A 22,903-nucleotide genomic window follows, 5' to 3' on the forward strand; every position below is an offset into this window, starting at 1 on the left:
GTCTGATGTGTCTGATAAGACAGGACTGTACATGTTCACATTTGCAGTAAAAAAAGACATAACCTTGAGAGGTGTAGTGATTGTTACTGATAAAGATCAAGAATCTTGTCAAGTCAGTCTATCAATCACTGAAAGGAGCAAATAGATAAAGCAAATTAAAAGTAAGACTTTTATGCGAAAAGAGACCCTCGACTCAGACAGCCACGGGAGAGTTTAAGTCTTCTTCAACAGGCCTTTGAATTTAATGAAAAATACTTGCTACAGTATTGAAACTGAAACAGATACCACAAATAACCATAATTGTGGCGTTGTTCGCCCAAGAAATAAGCCAATCAATTCCGCCAAGGCGACTGGGAGTATATTTGGATCAGCAACTACAACAACTACCGCCTCGTCCTTGGTGGGCACGTTCAATGTAGCGACTCCGTCCCTGTTTCCGGGGTTCGGCCTAACGAGACAAGCGAGCAGCACAAATCTATTTGTCGGGTCAGTTTTCGGCTCCACAGGTGTTCCCACTTCTGGTGCTAAGGCGATTAATTCCCCTTCGTCGGAGAAGATCGACAGAGTCAACGTAGTATCTTGCTGTAGTTTTGGAAAATGTCACTTAAAATGCCCTGACTATTCTGAGTATAGCGGTGAGATAATACAACTATTGTTTAAGGGATAAAATGCATGTGCAACAGAAATACAAAATTGACTCGAAGGGTCATGAGTTCGGTTTCACCCGGAACTCGGATTCTTTTCTGGGCTGGTGACTGATTTCTCCTTCCAAGTTTTGGTATTCGTCGCGGTACATACAGTTTATACTGGAAACACGTTATCGCAAAAACCTCAGGAAGGTAAAAAGGGTCAGCAGTGGGAAAAAAGGGAAGCGCTTTTCGCTGTGGCTATATGGCCGGTAACTGGTCAAGGTGTTGAAAACACTAAATGACCGGCAGTCTTATATTCTCAGTAAATTTCACAAAATCGAAACATTCCAGCTGATCTTAACTATCATATGTCGATTAAGAAAAGTCAATCGGTCCTGAAATGCTTTATAGTTCTCATGTCTAGCGTTTGGTTTACGCTGGGCTCAGAAGACGAAACCTTGTTTGTGGCACTTAAAACTTTTTTCAGCTCGACTGCAAGTCAAGGTTTTCAAAACATTACTTGACCGGCTAAGTGTCACAAAACATGGTTTCGTCTTCTGAGCACAACCCTGACAACCAAGCACTAGACTTGAGATCTATAAAGCATTTCAGGATCGCTTGAATTTTCTTAATCAACGTATGATAGTTTGGTTTAGCTTGATTTTTTCGATTTGTGAAATTTACTGAGAATATAGGACTGCCGGTCATTTTTAAATGCCGGTCATTTTCAAAACATTAAAATGTTTTGAAACCCTTGACCGGTTACCCAGCCAGAAAAGGGAAACTAGAGTAGCCGCCAAAAGGCGAGTTCCCCGCGCTACCATAAAACCTCGACGGTCCTAGACTATACAGAAATAATCTGAGTTGTACTGCAGGAAAACGATAAGTTAACCATGCAAAACAGACAGCGAACAGCTTTATAATGTAAGAGAAGGGCCTTCATTAAACAGAGACTATAAATGAAGATGATCAGTCAGATCAAAAGACGACAGTAGTAATCTATAATTTCATTTATTAACACCAGTGTTTACCGGGCTTTACATTAAGAAAGGTTTGATATTTCCTTATATATTTAAAAATCAAACCGTTGACTGCAATGTACTAAGATATTCTCAATCTTTGTTTAACTTGTGGTAATCCTTTATTGATTTGTATGACAAAAAAATATGTAGCTGTGACATGACTGTTAGCATGTTACCTGCATGTCAGGTCAATCTAGACAAACAATGCTGGTACAGTTCCCCGACTGTTCCTTGGAAATATTAGTTCAGATTCAGTAACTTAGGGACTTCAGTGCAATAAGTATCAGGAGGGGGACTGAAAAATGAGCTTCAAAGGGGAATTTATTATGTAGTGCCCCCCGTTCGCTAGTCTGCTACACAGCCGTTTTTAGTCTCGTCACTCAACGATCTGGGGAGGATCGTTGCGTGACGGGAATAAAAATGGCTGTGTAGCAGACTACCCTTTCGCAGAAGCAGAATTAGTTCAGTCCCCGCCTCCCTTCTTGATCTCTTGATAATTTTTACTTCCCCCCTTCCCCCACGCACCACAACCACTGCCACCGCCCCCTTTACTTTTTGTGTCTGTCATATATTGTCATATATTGTATGTATTCCTTAAATACATGAGCTTGGCAAAATTTTAATTTGAGCCCCACTATGGTGGTATTATGCCCCCCTTCTGGTTTTTAAGCCCCCTCTCCTGATAATTATTGCACAGTCCATGTTGCTTTCATAACAGGGTAAGGTCCTTAAGGCCTCACTCTAAGTAAAACAAGAATCACTTCGTGAATTTTACCGGGGCCACTTTTGTCTTGGCAACCCACGTGGAAGGGTCGTTTTCATCAACAAGTTTGTCGGGCGACATGAAAATCTTTTTTTGCAAATATTCTTTAGAGATGGAGACAAGGTGTGATGAATAATGTGAAAAGAGAAAATGTTAGGGAATCCCCCATTTTGAACAGTTGAGAGTTTTCGCATGTCGCTAACGTAAATATTGCGTGACAAAGGTTATGTGAAACAGTCTTTTTTGGTTTTTCATTAGTTAAAGCAGTGATAGACTTTCTTGTAATGAGTCTTAATTATTTGTCGGCCAATATTTGACGAAGTTTCCTGTAGGGAGTGCGAATTGTAAGGTATTGAAACGTACAAACAAAGTTTCGCGCATGCAAGTTTAATAAGTTAAGATTTTTGTTTTGTCGTAGTGTACAAAGTTCAACAGCGACTAAGCTTTGTCATCGTTAGGATGAATACTGTAACAATATTTTTCAATACACAGGGATCTCATTTATTGATAAGTAGCAAATATAGGCCCATTAACCATTCCGTTCCAAAACTAATCGAATTAATAATTGGCCCTAAGCCTATTTAATGCGTAATTAATTTTCTTTGAATTATTTCAATATACTTCTAAATCACAAAGGTAAACAATTATGTCCAGTAAAGGTGAGGGCATAAAAACGCCCTAGCAATGCTTTAAGGCAAATAAGGAAAGAGGAAAGGGCAAGGGGAGGAGGAGGGAAAAAGTAATTTGTTCACATGGCGAGTGTGTTAGAACGAATGACTGCGTTGCAGCAAAGGTCACATGTAATTAAAACTCCAGAACAGTAGATAAAAAAGGCTGTCAAGTTACGCAGTTTTTCTCACGTGTTTAGATCGATTACATAATAATAAGATATTTCTTAGCAACAAAAATCCAAAATAGCTAAGAATACCAAGGAGAAAAATATAAAAATTCTGCATCAACGTCTAATGAATAATGTGAAAAGACAAAATGTTAGGGAATCCCGCATTTTGAACAGTTGAGAATTTGCGCATCTCGCTAACGTAAATATTGCGTGACAAAGGTTATTTGAAAATATTTTGTTTTGTTGCTTCATGAGTCAAAGCAGTGATAGACTTCCTCCTAATGAGTTTTAATTATTTGTCGGAAAATATTTGACGAAGATTCCCGTAGGGAGTGCGAATTGTAAGGTATTGAAACGCATAAACAAAGCTTGGCGCATGCAAGTTTAATAGGTTAAGATTTTTGCTTTGTCGTAGCGTACACAGTTCTACGTCGACCAAGCTTTGTCATCGCTAGGATGAATACTGTAACAATAATTTGCAATAGACAGGGATCTCATTTATTGATAAGTGGTAAATATAGTCGCATTAAACCATTCCGTGTGCAAACTAATCGAATTAATATTTACATGGTTACAGTTTTTGCTCCCTTAACTTCAAATTTCTGAACCAGCGTTAGATCTCAGCGAACACTCCCAAAAGTAACGAGCCAGCGATATATCTCAGTCAGCGATATATCCCTAACAATGTAACTTTGAAAACACAGAAACGCGTTGCATTTTATGACCGGTGCCAGCCTTCGGCTAGGCCCCGGTAATTAGTGATTCTTGATTCTTTCAGATGGTAACATGTTGGGGGTAAGACTGATGCTTGACATGACTATGCCGAACGCGGAACTATCTTTCTATTACAGAAGTGAAATGCATACACTTTCAAAAAGTCCCCTTCTATAGATGATATTTAACGCAGCGGATATTTAAGTGAACAGATGAGTCTACTTGCTCCTTGAAATGTTTCACGACGTTCATTTCGAAGCCGGTCTATTGCTACCCTGGGTGCCAGAGGCTTTTCATGCGCGGTTTCCGGTTTCGGTCAATAGGCCACTTGCACTAAGAGGTCACGTGACCAATGTTTCCTTTAAACAACGAGTTGGAATCTTGCTGATGCCAAAAATTGACAGAGCACATAAAAATTATCTTACAGCCGAAATTTGAGAGGAAACGCTTTTAAGGGAGATATTTTATGGCACTTTGATTTTTCAACAAAGTAGTATGATTTGTATTGGCCGCCATGTTGGAGGGCAACCTCGTCCCCAGGGCTTTTCCCTTAAAAAATTTGCCCTCCAACATGGCGGCCAAAACTATTTTTTGCTTATATCTTGTCAAACGTTTGATAGTGACGCTCAGATGTGCTGTAAACGTTACCACTTTGTTTTCTCAACATTTTCCTTGAAGTTTAGGTGCAAAATTTGTGTTCAGAAAGAGGTAATTCATAATTTTAAAAATCACATTTTGGTCACGTGACCAGCTACGCACTTACCCATTTCAAGAAAATGGTGGGGGTTTGAAAAACCAAATCACTGTTATTTTGTTTAACATATGACCCACTAATCGTTTTTCGAAGGCAAAATCATATAACTTTCATCGATTTCACATGACCTCTTAGTGCAAATGGCCTATTAAAAGGTGACCCGCGCGAAAAGTTTTATCTCGCGGCTTCGCCGCTCGTGTCTTCGGCCTGCGACCGACGAAACGAAGCTCCCCGTCGCACGCGAAGAAACCTCTGGTACCCAGGATAGTCTTCTGCAAGCTTTGACCAAAACATCCTATTAGTGTTAATAAGAATTGGCATAAATAACGGTTTTGCCTGCACGGAACGAAAAACTGCGTTTCGCGGAGCGTTGCCCGCCTTATGCTGTTAGGGAGTTTGAAATATAAGTATGTGTAATCAAATGGTGACGAGTGAAATTAGGGAATAATTTCACGCGCGTGTTGTCCAAATCCTTATAAAGGCTCGGGAAATTATTAGGAGTTGGACAAAACGCAAGTGAAATTATTCCCTAATTTCACGAGTATACCATTTGATTACCTATTAATATCATGGGTGACGAATAACGTTAGCAATCTTGGATTTTTGACATGTTTATCCTGGATCTTATCGATCGAGAACTCCACTCTGTCCAATGTTTAGACCTTAAATTTGGCTTATAAAATTTGGAATTTTTCAGACTATTTCGGCAAAATACCTGTTAGAATCCTTCTTGACTTCTTGGTTTTCTAAAGCGTCTTTTTGAGCCCTGACATCTCCAGTCACGACATTTTAAAACTTCGTCGCCATCTTGACACTGAGACGTACGGAGGGTTGCCATGGCAATTTTGTAATTTCACATGTGAAATTACAAATTAACGCTGAAATTTCGCGCCAAAATTAAGGAGTAATTCGTCACCTATGATATTATTATTATAATTACTGCTTTGTTCTTCGGTCCATACTACCATCAGCCTTGCCGAGTCAGCTCGTTTTAATAAATTTAGTTTTTAGTTTGTTCTATATTAGGCTGGGTTCGTTTTCTATCCGTACTATAACAACTACTAGTAATAGTTAACACTACAGCTGCCCTCGCTCTGTATATTGTCGGTCAATAGTTCTTACTCGTTGATGAGCTCTTTGAAATATACCAATTCATAATGAAGATTTTCACACATATTCCATACAATAGGTGAGATAAATACAGGAAACGCAAGGTTCCATCCACAGTTTCAGATTGATTTACACATGCAGCTTTACTCAAAACATTCTCGTTTCGAGAATAGTTTATTCTAAACCATAAGAAAGTTGTATTTTTCCATATTTCTCTTTCACTTTTTACATTCAGTTCATTTAATTTGCCGGAAAGTAAGCCTTAGAAATTAAACGGACGTTTGATCCATTCACGCTCGCGCATTCTACAGTCGAACCTCGATTTAACGAAGTGCCAAGGGACTGGGGAAATTTGCTAGTTAAATCGAGGGTTCGTTAATTCTGGAAAACTACCAAAATGTCCGTTATATCGAGGTGTAGTCAATAATTAATTTACAAAACTCATAATTTCCGGATCTGAAAAGTTACTGTAATAACGCTTGAGTACCGTGCCATGCATAGCTACGGCACGAGAAACTCAAGAACAGGCAAACAAAATTGCTTAAAACTACTGTACACATAAATTTTATCCTTTTTGGTCTGTTTGGCATTTATCTTTTACCACATGGTGACATTTATTCGTTATATGGAGGCAAATTTCACGTTTGGGCTTGTGGATTGTGTTCGTTATAACGAGGATTTCGTTAAATCGAGGTTCTGTTCCATACATTTTACTGTAAATTTGGCCGGGCTGAAGAAAATCGTTCGTTATACCGAGAATTCGTGATATAGAGGTTCGGGAAATCGAGGTTCCAGTGTAGTCTACATAGCGGAAGGACATCTGTGAGTACGGAATAGGTCAGCACAGAATTTGATTGTCTGCGAATTTCTGTAATCGTCCATCGTTCTGCTAGTGATAAGTTAGCTGTTGTTCACTCGTCTGGCTTGTTTGAGGCTGAGTCTTATTCCGGTCAAAGAGAGAGAAAGAATGTCTGGCAACGTTTCTAGCCCGGGGGGGGGGCACTTGGGTATTTTTTGGGTGGGCATGTGCCGCCCAGGACTCCAAATTGGCACCCCGTTCTAAAAAAAATTTTCCCTAGAATTGATACCCCGTTCTAGAAATGGGCCAATTTTTTACACCCCGTTCTAGAATTTGCCCTAAAACCGTACCCCGTTCTAGAAATGGGCCAATTGTTTATACTACGTTCTAGAAAGTTTGTAAATTGAAATAGCCCTGTTTTTTTAAAAAGATATTTCTTTATTTGTTAAGCAGAAGATAAAGCCGTGATTCACAATTTTTTATACCCCGTTCTAGAAAACGCCTCTGAAATGGATACCCCGTTCTAAATCAGGAGCTTCAAAATCACGACCCCGTTGGGCGGCACATACCCGTATAGGTAATGTATGAGAGTACCCCCCCCCCCCTCCCCCCGGGGGTTTCTAGTCAAAGATTAGTGAACTCGTGTCTGGCAAACTCTCCAAGTGTTTATATATAAACAGTTATACGCACCTTATAACTTCATCTGCGCTTAACGAGTGTCTTTTGGTCCATAACTTTCAAAACAACTGCTCCACAGAATGTCACTGATAACACGTAACGCAAGAGAGTATCGAAGTAAGACTACACAATAAATGTCACAAAATCTACCTGAGCGCTTCTGTCCTAACGTCATCCTAATCATTTCGTAATTGCGGGCGCAATTTCATAGTGACGTCATCAAATTGTAAAGTCCAAATAGCGAGGTTTTACGAGTTCTCATTTACACTAGGTTGAAGATAAACAAAAAGTAAATCTTTGTACACGATTCCATTCCCGTAGCACGTTTCATTTCGAAAATACAGCAATTTGAACTTCCGAGTTTTCACAGTGCATGACACCAAAATAGGAATGCTGTCTCGCTGAAAAAAGTCTCTCCTTTTGATTTTCAACAGTATAACCTTTTCAAGTATTAGAAGATATGTTTATGAGCACGTATGCTAGTTCTCAAGTGAAAAGAAAGAGTTTTTATAGAAAAAGTGAACTCCAGATGTTTTTGTTGATTTCTGGCGGCCATATTCGTGCACCAAAACGGTCGTGACCAACATGGCGTCTCCTACCCTGGGTGCCAGAGACTTTTCTAGCGCGGTTTTTAGATGTCTCGGCCTTCGGCCAACACCGAAAATTCCCGCCGCACGCGAGAAAAACCTCTGGTACCCAGGGTAGGCGTCTCCATACAAAGCTCTACAAAGGTACGTGAAACGTTTCCGCAAATAACTCAGAAACTGTGGGCCACAAAGACCTGAGACTTGGGCAAATTGTTAAAAAATTAGTCTTTTATAACATTTCATTTTCTTGGCTTTTCCACTGGACGGTTTCTAATTTATTTTTTTGTTGCGTGACAGTTAAAACGATCTATAGAAACGTCATCATTCTGTATATTTCAACTGTAAGTACTTTCCTTAATATACGCGCGAGTTACTAGGGTGCCTCCTCGAGATTTCGCCTTCTGGGCGAAATCCCTGCGGGGGCAATCAACTTTTATCGTTTCCTTGTCTGTTTCCTGTGCATGTTATTAAGGGGGGAGTCTGGTTAAAATTTGGGGGAAATGATGTTCATTTGGGAAGGAAATATATGAGGGTAGAATAGGCCAGTTAGTCCACTAATGGGATCAAAGGCACCTTGTTGTGGTGGTGGACTATCTGGTAATTGTCTACTAATTATTCACTTCATATTTCAATTTTTAACAACCTCCAAATCCAATATTTTCTCTTTTTCTCCAAATTTTAAACATCTCTCTCCCCCCCTAAATTTTACACAGTAAAAACATTCGAAAAATTATCGAAAAATTCACAAATAATTATTGAACTGAGGACTGTAACTTGATTGAGTCACTTTTTATTGAATGAAATCATGGCTAGATATTTAAGAGAAAGGGTGGAAATAAACGAAAACAAAAATAATGCTTTTCAACAAACTTCCCCCCTAAGGCTTCATTCTACTTAAAGGGTGCGTTTCTTTAAAAAAATCCAAATCCGGATTCTTGAATCCAAAAACGGATTTTGCGTTTCTTTAATAAAATCCGAAAATGGATTTTGAATCTATAGAATCCACACTCCGAGTGGATTCATTAGATCAAATCTAAATCCGGATTTTTAGGATTCATGATCCGTGCGTTTCTTTATTGCACGGATACAAAAAGCAGTACGTTTGGCAAGCGGTCGTCTTCTTAAAATCCGCCACATTCCCGCCATTTTGTTGTAAATATTAGCTGCTGCCGGCCATGGCGAATAAACAAGGTGAGTTTTTTGTGTAGTTTCACCGAAATTTTCCGTCCTGTACGTATTTTTATAAATTTTCCGGATGTTTGATGCGTCTTGGCATCTTTTATTTCTATCTACAGGACAATATTGGACGCACAGTTTATCTGCAGGTGAATATCCAGAATATCAGTGGAACGAAAGCCACGTTCAACCGGGCATTCAACCTTATCTTCCTCAGTTCATGTTTCCACCACCGCAGGCATCACAGTTCAGCCATGAAACAGTCAGATCAGTATCACCTCAGCCTGGTCCAAGTTTTTCTTCTTTGGAAACAGCTGCAGCCACATTCAGTCAGTCGAGTGAAGGCACCGAAGGCGAATCGAGAGCTCTTGTACGCTGGTCTAGAGCTGATGTGCTGTTGTTAATTTCCTGCTATGTCGAACGCAGAGAACGATTTAAAGATATAAACAAAAAGAACAAGTCCCTGTGGGAAGAAATCAGCGAAGAATTAAAGAAGAACGGAGTGTTCTTTAATGCCAAGGCGTGTGAGACGAAATTGAAAAATCTGAAGAGAAGTTATGTTGCTTGTGTTGATCACAACAAAGTCAGCGGAAATGACCGAAAGAAATGCAACTTCTATGACGAACTTCACGAAATATTTTCGAAAGATGATGCCATCGCTCCAAAAACATTGTGCAGCAACATTGATGGTAAACGGAGCAAAGATGCAGTCAAGAGTGTTAAAAATTCCAGTTCCACATTGAGTTCCACAGGTAGTGACACAGAGGAGCCTGTGGTTACAAAAGCAAAGAAAAAGAAGTTACCAGAGCGGAAGAAAAGAGAAGACCTCGTTGGGCTCTTTAAGGAATTTACACAAGACAGGAAAGAGGAAGAAAAGGAAAAGATTAAAAAGTTTGAAAATATGCACAATGAACGCATGGCACTCATGGGCCGATTTTTGAATGTTTTTGAAAAATCATTGAACAAAGAGTAACCTTGATTCCATAATTTTTTATTGTGTTGCAGAACATGGGATTATTTGACCACAAACATGAACATAGATACAGTAAACCTGAGTTTGTTGTCAGTATTGAGTTATCTAAAAGTTTATTATATCATACATGTTAACAGTATTATTGCAAGTTGTATGTTTTTTTTATCACATACATACAAGGAACTACAACAGCAACATTAGGTGAGAGGGCCTAACTAAACTGGTTTTGATATTATTTATATCCTTTACTTTTTTTAGCCTGATTCTCAGATGCTTCAGATCACTTGTGTCACGCACTTCCTCCTTTCTGTGCGTGACACAAGCAACCTGGACTGTCAGAGTATTAGGCTGTTACATTTGTGTTGAAAGTTTACATTTCAAGCAACACCATAAATGTTTCAGGTAGTATAAAGTGATCCATGTACATGGCTCTACTATTTTCTTATATACTTTTAAAAACAAATAAAATATTGATATTTATAGCAAAAAGACTATTATACAGTATAAACTTTATGAATGACATACACCACCTATGAAAGAAGTGTTCATGAAAACACCACAGTACAAAAGGTATCAATACATAAACCACTTATAAATGCTAGGTTTATGGGATCAGTCTCATTATCATGTTTCTCTTATCAACTGCTCCTACACCTGGTGGAAAGATGTCATCATCATTGTCATCATTGTCATCATCATCATTAGAGTCATCTAAAAAATCATCGATGTCATCTTCAATAATGCAAATGTTGTGTAAGATGCAAGAGGATACAATAATTTCCGGTATGTCCTCAATTTTGTCAACATCCATCATTGTTTTTAGCTTCCTAAACCTGTTCTTAAAAAGCCCTATGGACCTCTCAACCACCATTCTGGTGGAACTGTGGGCAGTATTGTAACGTCTTTGTTGAGCAGTCAAACGTCCGTTGTCTCGAAATGGGGTCAACAGCCACCTCTTCAAGGGATATGCTGCGTCTCCCAAAATGTGGGAGTTGCCAGGAAAATAATTGTCTGGGTTCACTTCAACTTCTCGGCAGATCGGAGAATTACGAAACACGCGAGCATCGTGTACTGAACCAGGGTAACCACAGAAAACATCGGTTATGAATAAATCCGGGTCACAAATGACTTGTAGTTGGACGGAAAAGAAACCTTTGCGATTTATGTATTGTTCATGATTGTTATGTGGTGCTTTGATTGGTATGTGGGTGCCATCAATAGCCCCCAAAACACCCGGAAAACCCTTTTTCTCTTCAAAGGCCTCCATCACCGCTTGGGCTTTTAGACCAGTTGGAAACTTGATAAACTCATCCATTAAGTTCCTCACTATTGCTTTGCAAACTCGTCTGTAGACTCTGTACGCAGTTGCCCTGCAAACATCAAATCGATCGGCAACAGAGCGTAAACATTCTGGATTCCCAAGAATCCACAGCGTAATAAGGATTTGCTTTCTTAACTCGACCGGTGGTCTTCCTCTATCGCCGGTGTATTGAGGTAAGTCACCGTGGACCGAAAGCAAATGTTCGAGAACTGTAACTGTATGCCGTGACATGCGGAAGTGACTTCGGAAGTCCTCCGGTATGTAACTAGGTACGGTTATTTCGTAAAAATTCTTTGTGCGAACGTGTTCTTTTCGGACGAGCTGTCCGGCCGCCAAAAGGAATAAAACTGCTTCGTCATCGGCTCCTAAAAGAACCTGTTGTTGTTCAAGGTCATCGGCAAGGACTTCTTCGAACAGTTCAAACATCAAACCAAAACTTTCCGCCATTTTGAAAACTCCCCCCAAAACACGCGAACTGCATGCTGGGGTCGTTACGGCTAATTGAAAAAAAAATCCATTTTCGGATTTTTCGTGTCTTTAAAAATAACGAATCCGCATGATCTCGGATTAAGAATCCAATCTTGGATTTTTTTAAAGAAACGCACCCTTAGACTGCCTTTTTAACCCCAAAGGCGACGCCATAGGTTGGGGGTATACAGTCCCTATTTTCCATTAGTTTTTTTTTTTTTTTTTTTCAGGGTGTACCGCGTGTCCAGCTGTGTAACAGTGGTTTGTTCATATGACTTAATAATTAAGAAGTGTATAATGGGCCTTTCTGAGAGACTTGCCCATGCCTCTTTAGTTGTGTAGTGGAGGCAAAATCACCCCTATTCTTTTGCAGCATGATACGGATGATGCAGCTAAAACCTTGAGTTTGAATACAATAATGCGGAAATATATCCCCAGTATTTGCTGTCTTTTCTTGTAATCTCCTCTATATGGCACCCACCACAATATTTAATGTCGTTTTGACCTGACGAACTTGACATCGACATGGAACTGCCGCCACTTACATAAATCGTCTTTGAACGACTGGATGCTTCTAATACTTCAATCGTGTAACAAGTTCCTGCTCGCAATTGAATAGGCCTGTTAAAAAACACGTTTGTTGTGCCTTGAGCATCGGACGGTGTAGTGTAGGTTGAGGAAAAATGATAAGAATACCTATCGGCAAGAGTAGTTGCACTTAATTCTCTTATTTTCTCGCCTCTACGTAACATTGATAGGCGGAGTCTACGGCGCGAATCACCGCAGGCAAAAAGAAACCCTAAACCGCACAAAAACGCGTTTTTGCTAACTGCAAAGGCGAGCTTCCCGCCTTGATTAAACGAGCGTCCGTCTCTGTGTATTTTTTTTGTCCTGCTATCTAATATATAGTAGCAGAGAACAGGGTGCGTGCTTGCTTCCCTTGGATGAAATGAAAATTTTATCCCGCCTTCAATTGGAACCTTGCTAAAATATTTTAACACGTCGATAACTTCATCCTTTGTTAAAATCTCTTCAGGTAAAACAACCTTTGAAAATTCTTCTGGCTGAATCAGAGGAAATCGAATGTGTGTCAATAAATCTTCTCCGAGTGCTTTCCGTTTGTTCGCGCCACTGGCAGTCACACTTGCTTCCTCGCACCTCTTGGCTGCCCATCGAGCTACTCCTTGGAACAACGTTGTCTCTTCGATGCGTAACGACCGTCGTTGAACAAAGGAGACCAGCAAGTCGTATTTAACATTGTGAAACGAAGCTCTTGTAGCAATTGCGCTGGCGTGGAATTGAATCACCTCCCAGCAAGCCCCTTCCAGATCTTCTTCATTAAGTTGGCGAGCAAGAGTTAAGAGCTCAAAAGCGCTTCTTGGATCCATTTCTCCGTCTAAATACTTGACGATTTCGCTTGTAAGAGAAGGCACGTCGTACTTGTCAGCAAGAAACATCACTTTAACAGCACTGTCTGTGTCTTTAAAAATCGCTTCATCGCAATAGATGAAACGCAAAAAGCTGAGAAAGGTTTCTGGATCACAGTCAATGATGTCAATAGTATCCTTGGTCTCAGCCAAATCACCGTAAAACATAGCAAAGAAGACAGAGCTGCTAACAGCGAGAACGTATTTATGCGCTGGAATGATCGTGTCGTTGCCAGGAAAGGAAAACTTGATGTCACTCAAAAGAGGATTGTTGAACATGTACTTGTTCCTTTCTGCTACCGTACCTCTCTTTGCCTGCCACCTCTCCGCTCCCTCTTTGGTGGTCATCTTAAAGTTAAGATTAGTGAAACTAGGTAATGATGAAAAGTTGTAAAGCGAAAACGAAAGAGGAACTGAATTGTGCAGACGCAATCATGGAATGTAAATTGAATTACGCCGGCGTGACCTGGTCTCCCTCGCAGCCGTTTTTACGATGTCACGCAGCGCTCCAGCGTTGCGTGACATCCAAAAAACGGCTGCGAGGGAGACTAGGCGTGACCAGCTAGATTTGATCTTTGTTTATACGCAACGGGGGTCTAAGTAAAATCAACTCACAACCTCGTCCCTAGGGTCGCCCTCCTATTTTCTTGAGGAAAAGCCCTGGGTTCTAGGCTAAGCACATACAATCAAACAAGGTCGAGAATCGGCTGGATAGTTTCACACAATACACGATAGTTTTTCACCCCAAGCCTCGAGCTGGTGCTTTTTTCCGTCAAGAACGTAGAAACGGTTTATAGAAATGTTTTGTCATTGAAATCTCCCTAAACAACCCCGTTTCCTCGAAAATAACAGAATTTTTTTCACCCCCTCTTCTGTATAACCAGTTTCCAGCATTAACCAACGAGTTCTTTTATGGGTGGATGCAGTTCACGCGTAGTTCCGCAAATTGCAACAGTTAAATGCTGTAAAAAAGAAAGAGAAAGAAATAAGGAAAAAGAAAGCGAAAAAAGAAAAGATAACGCGCCAGATAAGGGACGGACCATTAGAAAAGTTATGGGGGGGGGGGAGGGGAATTTTCGAGCTGCAAGAATTTTTTTTCGTTATCAAATTCTTTGCATGAATTTTATTTAGGCCATTGCATGAATATTTTTTAGGGTTAATTGGCGTGCATGAATTTTTTTTCATTTAATTTTCCCTTGCGCGAATATTTTTTTTGTACTTCGCCCGCCCCCCCATAAGTTTTCTAATGGTCCGTCCCTAAATATGAACGGTGGACGATCAAATGGCCGGAAACGAGATGGGTGACTTAATTTATTAGCCAGTGAGCAAGCTCCCCGGGGCGCTATGGCGGCGGGGCAGGAAAAGAAAGGAGAGCTTGCAACTACGTCTTTAGCCTGTTCCAGGCTCCGAGATGGTGGTGGAAAGTCGTTCAGTAATAAGAAATGCGAAAAACGCGCGGATTTTCGCTTTGCTCGTTTTAATACGCTCCCACTATACTATCTGAGAGCCTAGCACAGGCTACTACGTCTTTGGAATTTGAATATCTGCATCGAAAAAGTCGATGCGAAATGCTGATTGGCGGAGATGATATTTGCGGCTCGCCATGGCGAAGCAATTTAAAAGCGTTTCTGTGTGAAAACCGCGCGAGAAATGGAGCTCGTTCCTTTTTTTGCGGAACCAAAACCGAAAAGCCCGTTCCCCGGTCTTTCTTAGTCTGTGTACAGACGCCACCTGCCCTATTTTGAGGGGAGGAGGGGCTAGGTCTCTTTCTTTGCTTCGAAACCGCATTGAAACTCTTGCAACGCAGGCTTGGGGACGGTTAGTTAAAACGAGTAACAAACATACACTTCTCAATTGAAACTACTGCTGTAATGTTCACAAAAGAGAACGTACGAAAGTAACCTAACACGCCACGTTTTATTGGCGATAAACTAATTCCGTCAGCGCGTTTTATTGGCAGTAAACTAATTCCTATCAGCCAATAAGCTTCCACAATTTCGTACAAATGCATGTGTTTACTGTTTTTTTCAGTAGCTGGCGCGTTTTCGGGCAAAACAGTTCGTTAGGCCATCCCCATAAAATGTTTCGTTTCCCATCGCCCTCCCTCTCGTGAAGGTGGGTTGGTCGGTCGGGCAAAAAAAAAAAAAAAGAATGAACACATGCATGATTACATATTAAATCTCACGTTTAGTCTGCAAGATATAATCAGATGGTAAATGTATATTAACAGGACTATCAAATGTCTAAAAAGGCTACAAAAACGAAGTGTCGATGGTAATTTAAGACAATTGGTGTTAATATTAAAGACAAGATCGTGTGCTTTTAAATTAAAGTATTTGCTTCTTTACAAGTGATTCTGGAATTTTTGTTTTTTTTTTTACTTTTCCAAAAAATGGTCAAAAATGGGTCGGTCGGGCGATGGGAGACGAAACATTTTATGGGGATGGCCTTAATAAATCAAGAAAAAAAAAAGCAGTTGCATAAAAATAAGACATTAAAGAAAGACAACAACAACGTTTTAAGAGAGAAAAAAAAGTAGGTTAGTGCTTTACAGCAATTACCAAGAAGCAGCTGAATAATTGAGTACAATGGCCTGGTCCTTGTGTCTCACGCTATTCCCAGCGGATACGCGCAATAAACAGTAATCATGCTCACTAAAAACAAGTGGTTTTGAAAGGTTAATGTTAGAAAGGAAAATAACATGCTTTACGTAAAAAAAGAAACAAAAAGAAAAGAAAAGAGCCTAATTCTCAAATAAACAACGCCGAAGAGAGGGGCGTTTATATGGAATGAAAAACTTGCATTTAATCCCGGGGGGGCACTGAAGGGAAGTCTGGGTAGAGCTGTGCCGCTGAGGGCTTCAAACCCCAACCCTGTTTAATTAGACAAAAATTGCTCATTTCGCTACCCTGTTTAAGGCAGGAGACACTACTTTCTGACCCTGATTTGTTTTGTTTTGCATACACAATTAAGTAATTTTTCACACTAAAATCGTGGAAATAGATATTGAGGAAAAAATTATTGGTATTGCAAATGTAGACCGCCGCATCGCAAGTCTTCGCTCTCTTTGAAAGGTTTCCAGTGCAAAAAGATACACTGTTCCAGACGCTTAATGGTGAAATTGTAAACCTTACCCTGTTCAGCGGCACATACCCGTATAGGCCAAATAAGGGAGTGCCCCCCCCGGGCATTTAATTACACTTGTGGGACATGACCTCTTTAGAAGCTGTTATCCATTACTTGTTTTCAATTCCATTCATGCATGCGAAAATATAACAAGTATTCGCATGGGCGCGCATTGTGACCTCTTAGACCGCGTCTATCATATGCTTAACGTATGCTTATGCGCATTTCAAAGAGCTAATTTGGCGAGTTTGTTTCGACTTCCTCACAGAACAGCAGCGTCACTTTGTAGACTCACAGTTTAGGGACGGATTTAGCCAAATTATTGAAATTATGGGGTCTTGTATGAGCTTGATATGCCAGTGTCACTTGTGTCGCTGCTGTGAATGTGGCCCAGGCTGTTATTGTTGTCGCTGTTGTAAGCGGTGGTTTGGCGACTGGTGGATGTGCAGCGACTGCTGCGATGAATTTGAGGATGAAGAATATTCTCCTGTAAATCCGAAGACGGCTGACAAAGGACCGCCTGAAGATGGCGAAGGCATGTATAAATACCCAAATGGAGACGTTTATGTGGGCGAATGGCGGCGAGGAAAAAGACACGGATATGGTGAACTCGTCAAAAAAGATGGCACACAGTAAGTTAAGCTTTTATCCGGCCCTTATCCAACCTTTTAATTTAAGCTCGTTTACTGTTATCAAGAGAGGATATATCATAGATTTCCATATCTTGACAGATGCCGCAAAATTTTCATGTTTCCAATCAGAGCATCTGAAGAACCTATCAGAATTCCCATCACATATGTCCTGCTCAGCCAAGATATAATAATTAATACTTAAAAAAACAACAACTTAAAAATTTAAAAAATCGTTGCTCTCCCAGGTTCTGGCGATTTAACGTCATTGTTAACCAAAATTTCTATCAACCCACTACTTACAGTTTATCAACTGAGTCTTACAATCGAAAAACTGATGGAGTTGCGTTCGAAAGTTTGAATCTAAAAACCTGTCAACCCTAGCTAAAAAGAAGAAGTAAATACTTAAATCGAAAACTTGTACCTAATATTCTCTTCAGCGAAAAGTAGTGTGAAAATTGAAATAAGTACTGTATAAAGAAAAACTGATCAGTAGAATTTTGAAATATTGGGCTCTAGCTGCTTAACACAAATTTATTCAGTCGGCAGTTTTAAACAACTATTTGTATTGAACACGAGTGTTGAGATCAGAGGCAACGGAATTCTATATTCCGCCCATCCTGGTGTTTCTAAAAGGTGTTCAAGCAGTACACTTGCCGTTGTTCAAGATGTTTCGGACACAAATTTAAATCGGGTAATTAACTGCATTCGCCCATCAAATTCAACGTATTTCGAATGAAGTTGTTTTTTCTTTTATTCGTTGTTTATGCGTAGAGCAAGCTTTAATCGCCACGGGGTTACTAAATGAACCTTCTATAAATAAATGTCTCCAAAACTGCATTTGATTTAAAACATTAACGATGTGCGGACATTTTGCTTTGTTCTTTAACTCGAAGATCGCTTCACTTTACTGGAATAGTGAAGCCATAAAGATGAAATAGAAAAAAAAGAAACTTACTGGAAGATATTAGCGTATTTTTTCATAGTTGTTCGGGTGACTGTCTGGCCCTAAATTTATTGGGAGCATGCCCAAAATATCAGATTTACTCCTTTTCAAAATGAGGATTTAAATTATTTCTTGTTAAGAAAGAAAACACTAAATTGAATGAAGCTCACAGAAAAATGTTTTTGTTGGAGGAACAAGACTTTATCTAATCTCGACGGAAATTGTCGATTATTAATCGACCAATATTCATGTATTCCCTGGATATTCAGATCACAACGAGAATTTGCAATTCAAGTCGTTCATATGTAGGTCTCGCTTTACGTAAGCTCCGAACGGTTTTATATCTCATTAAAGCCCATGAAGAACGCAGAAACTTTTTAAAACTATTTGTTCGTTCTAAAAGCCACCGTCATATAAACATGAAGTAAATAACTGAGAAATTGATCAACTTCTAGAGCGTTCTAACCATACGCAATTGAAAAGTCCAAGCCCGAGCCTTAGTCATGTTACAGCATTATAAAAATCGAGAATTATCTGATGGTTTATTTTAGTTCCTTGAAAGTAACTGTCTCATATTTCAGTGGATATTATTTGGCCAAGATCAAGAGGGAATGAAAACGTCAACGGAAAGCTTTGGAAAATAATGTTGAGTAATCTATACGGCATTGCACCACAGTCTTTCAGCAACTGAGAGTGCCTAAAACTTAAAAAAACTAAAAACACAAATTCTATTTTGTAAAATAATTGAAGAACTGAATCTTCGTGCAAAAGCATTTTCTGCTCCCGCAGCCCCAGCCACCACTTTGTGTTGCCATAACCATGGCAACACAGAATCTTCATTTATATTTTTTAATTAAATAGTTGATTTTTTCTACGGTGACCAATCTTTGGCTTTTCACTTTTTGAGGTTTGTATATTTGTCATGAGGTTGACTCGATATTTACAAAACTAAATAAACAAAGCATGTGTAATCGCTAAAAGCATATAAGTGGAATAAAAAAGAAAAGGATCATATTACACGAGGAACGTCAGTTCTTATTAGTTTTACGGACGCTTTATGTTCAACATCAGTTTTACCAACTGTGACAAGCTTTTATCGTTGTCATTTCGGTGTCATGAAAATCTGTTGGACTCTATGTAAATCATGCTGTTGTTCATCTTCTTAAAGTAATTAAACTTCTTTGTAGTACGGAAAAATTATAATATTCTAGATTTGTTTAGGCCTACCGCTGTGACTACTCCAATGGTCCTCTTATTCGTGTATCTAAAAAATCACAGATCAATACATATTTTTTTGAAATTTGTCTGGAGGATTCTGAAGTTCAAAATGTTGATATTGACGGATATTGATAATTCTTGTATGGTCTTCTGAAATGAATTCGATCAATTTAAGTTTCCGACGAGCAGTACGTGTACGCCAACCACGCCTTCATTGAAGACTATCTTAGTATTGCAATTGCCGTCAAGTAAAAACGAATCACCTCAATAGCATGGTGTCGTTTAGGACAAAGGGAGAGATTATATTCATTCAGGGTAATTTATTTCGCAACCTTCCCAGACGGACACCTCGCTAAGATGGTGGACACCTAGAGTTGGTCCCTACCTTTCTTTACTGGCTTAGTTGTCTATAAGACGGACATCTCTCTGAGAACGACACATAGTGCTGTCCCAAAGGTGCACGTTTTAGAGGGAGTTGACTTTACTGCAAGTAATTGATTCAGAAGTAGTATGCCTCTCGCTATCCACAGATGCGTGTAGTGCTATCGCGATAACTTATCCTCCTCGGTCTTAGAAATTGCCCCGACGGTAACGAAAAGAATATTATCTTAAGTTGAAAGACCAGTTTAATTAGAGAGGGATTGCGTAGAAAGACCGAAATAACTGTGTTTAATGTATTTAAACATCACAGTTAAATGAGTAGTGTTACTGCATGGTTGGCCTTGGGCGCTCGCAGCTTGCTTTTGAACTCCACGTTAGCAAGAGAGTGACCTTCTTTGTCCGCTCCCCACTCTCCCCACCCTAAGCACAATTTTCCTGCGCCTACACTTCTTTGTGATGTTGACTTATCTTATTTGCTCAAGCGTTTAGAATTTTTTCATAGATTTTTAAAATAAGAACCTGTTTCAAATTTTAGGCCAAACAGGTTCTTTTATAGAGGGGGCTTAACTGGCAAATTTCAGCCCAACAGGTTCTTAAAATTCAGGTTCTTAGTTACGGGGTTTTACTGTACGGTTTTCTTTCCTATCGCATCCTGTGCCAAGATTCAGCTGGCGAACACGCGTCCCGACTAGCGGTCAAATCCTGTATCCCGTATCCCGTGAAGAAAAAAGTCCTTCCAGACCCTTAAAGTTCATTTTAATACTTTTTATTCCCTAGGACAGTTGGATTCTTCTACGATGACGAATATGTTGGTGAAAAACCAGACGAAAGACTCAAGAGAAGCCCTGTGACGTCGCGGCCATTTAGCAAGAGTCAATCTAGTTACACTAACGATACAGAGTATGTTGCATCAGTTTTGTTTGGTCACGTTTAGGCATTTTTGTCAAGTGATATACTAAACTCATCAATAAGTTTTAAAAGGCTATTTTGGTTCCCTGGGGATGAATTTATTTATGATTTTTTCGATATACAAGGATACTCGTGGACGAGACGCTAGAGCCTTGGTTTTTACTTGCCCGATTGTGGCGTATTCGAGAAAGACTGCGCATGAATCTTTGTTGAGCATGTGCCCTTGTTGCTTAAGCTTGTTGCTGGGATACAGTCTAGAACCCAGGCCGTGATAGCCGTGCGCTTGGTACAGCGGGCCCATTAATGACTATCGCTTAATCAATAAACGGATACTTGCGCTCAGAAAACCGTGGCCAGCTTGACGACAGAGAACAAGATTGAATAGTCCAGAAGTTCGGACTTCGGTGACGTCAAAAGACTTGACGCCAGTCAAGTACAGCATCGTTTTCACCTCCTCACGCAAGAAGACAGATTCAGAGTAGCGGCTGTTCCAGGCTCCGAGATAGTCGAGACCGCGAAATTGAGAAAGCGCGAAGGCCACCGCCGCTTTTTCCCAGATTGCGGGCTCATATTTTTGGGCGCCTTTCACTTACGTGTCATCCCTACTATCTGAGAGCCTGGAAAAGGCTAGATTCAGAGCTGATAGGGGTCTCCTTCACCCCTGCCTGCGAGGAAGTTGGTTCGGAGGGTTGAGGGCGGAGGGGGGTCATGCTTGCAATTATCCCGGAGGTTCTCCAAGGTAGGCGGTCAGCGCAAAAACTGATTGGGCTCGATAATTTAATTTCACATCTAGGGTGGAAGTGGTATCATTTTCTCTCTTAGTGCAACCTTGATCGTGCAAACGCGTCATGCGTGATCGCTGCAGTGAAGCTTCTGACAACGCCAAGCATTGTATTTACAATTGCCTTTTTATTTTGTTAGGGGTACAAGAAAAGAGGACCAAGCAGCTATTGAGCTAGCGTGGAAAGAGGAGAAGCAACGCATCAAGTCAGAAGGAAACGGAGGACAATCTTACTCCACCATTGACAATGGTCACAATTGACCGGTTCTTAGCTTCTACGTATGATATAATCCATAATACCCCTGAACGAGACATTTTTACTAAATCTCCGGGAGAATACTCAAATTAATTTCATTTGTTAACGAGTAAGAATGACCATTTTACATTAGTCGGCTTTGTTCGCCTGGTTAGCAATCTACTGAAGTTTACTTACAGCTGTTCATAGGCTGTTAAAAGTGGAAAAATAACGACTGTAAAGGAGGTTTAACAACGTGCTGTATTGTTTATAAATTAACTTAAGATATTTTACGCTAAAACTTTTGGGCCAAAGTGCCAGGATAGTGTCTCTTCTAAGTATCGGTATTCTGGCTTTCGCCGTAATTGTTAGATCAACGAGCGGGTTTTTCTAGTCGTTGAAACTGTATTGAGAAAGAAAAGCCGTTTTATTCCATTGGATTCTGTTCTCACACCAGGGCCCGGTTGTTCGAAGGCCGATTAGCGTTTAACCCGGGTTTCTTTTTCTTTTGTTCAAAAGCATTTTCTCGGATAATTTTCTCTGTTATTTTTGAAGCTTCCAATCATCAACTTATAGACCAAAAGAATTAAGACCTAACTGCTTTTCACGCTTTCAAATCTGAATCTAAATCTCGCACTAACCCTTGGTTATCTTAACCCAGCTTTGAACAACTCGGCCCAGTACAATATATTTTTCTCAGGCGTGAGTTTTTGTTTAATAGGATTTTTGGACAAAAACGTAATATTTGCTACACTGATAAGTTTTTCTGTTCAGGAATAGAGACCTGCATTATCTTTGTCTACATAGTTTTTGAAACGACTACAACTTCGTTACTAGGATTTTGCCTTCAGAAATGGCCCCCTTCCAATTTCTGAGGGAAAAGCCCTGGGAATGAACTTTAAACGAGGGATGCTGGGTTGAAGCCAAAAAATTTAGCGTCCTTTAATGCAATGCGTTCTTGGCAAATTTGCCTCAGCAGTAGTCGAGTGAGTTGTCCAGACTCACGAGAAAATGAATTTTGTAATGTTATCCTACTTTCGAATAGCGTTTTTGTCGTCGATTTTAAAGCAGTTGCTCGTCTTTATATTATAAGAAATAAAAGCTTTGAATGCAATTTAAAAGCGAACATGAAGTTTTGCAGTAAACTAAACTATTTGCAATTAAAGGAAGCAAAGTTTGAAACTTTGTCTGTCGCTATTTATTTAGACTTTCAAGGAAAATCGGAATGCAATTCTTTCTCCAGAAACTTTTTCTTTAAGTGATCTGTGTATAAAAGATCAATTTAAGAATCAGTAATGCTACAGCTAATGAAAATATTTTTTAGTGAAATGAAGTTAACTTAATAAAAACGTGTCCATTATGTCCCGTTTAACTTTCATTATTATATGCCTGTTTCTGTTAGAGGGTAGACAAAGC

General features: G+C 39.8%; 3 protein-coding genes across 3 annotated transcripts; 2 read left to right on the plus strand and 1 right to left on the minus strand.

Moving 5' to 3' along the window:
- Positions 1-8,804: 8,804 nt before the first annotated feature.
- On the plus strand, positions 8,805-10,054 carry LOC140942242 (uncharacterized). Its single transcript, XM_073391203.1, has 2 exons — positions 8,805-9,088; positions 9,193-10,054. Exons 1-2 carry the CDS (start codon positions 9,073-9,075, stop codon positions 10,044-10,046), a joined length of 870 nt encoding a protein of 289 aa, XP_073247304.1. The 5' UTR covers positions 8,805-9,072; the 3' UTR covers positions 10,047-10,054.
- A 2,022-nt stretch (positions 10,055-12,076) lies between these two features.
- On the minus strand, positions 12,077-13,654 carry LOC140941680 (BTB/POZ domain-containing protein 3-like). Its single transcript, XM_073390695.1, has one exon. It carries the CDS (start codon positions 13,608-13,610, stop codon positions 12,228-12,230), a length of 1,383 nt encoding a protein of 460 aa, XP_073246796.1. The 5' UTR covers positions 13,611-13,654; the 3' UTR covers positions 12,077-12,227.
- A 2,892-nt stretch (positions 13,655-16,546) lies between these two features.
- Positions 16,547-22,847, plus strand: LOC140941433 (uncharacterized). Its single transcript, XM_073390432.1, has 3 exons — positions 16,547-17,020; positions 20,340-20,462; positions 21,393-22,847. The coding sequence occupies exons 1-3, from the start codon at positions 16,719-16,721 to the stop codon at positions 21,511-21,513; spliced, it is 546 nt and encodes a 181-aa protein (XP_073246533.1). The 5' UTR covers positions 16,547-16,718; the 3' UTR covers positions 21,514-22,847.
- Positions 22,848-22,903: the final 56 nt, after the last annotated feature.

This window comes from Porites lutea, chromosome 6 (genome assembly GCF_958299795.1).
Source record: "Porites lutea chromosome 6, jaPorLute2.1, whole genome shotgun sequence".
Taxonomy (NCBI): Eukaryota; Metazoa; Cnidaria; class Anthozoa; order Scleractinia; family Poritidae; genus Porites; species Porites lutea.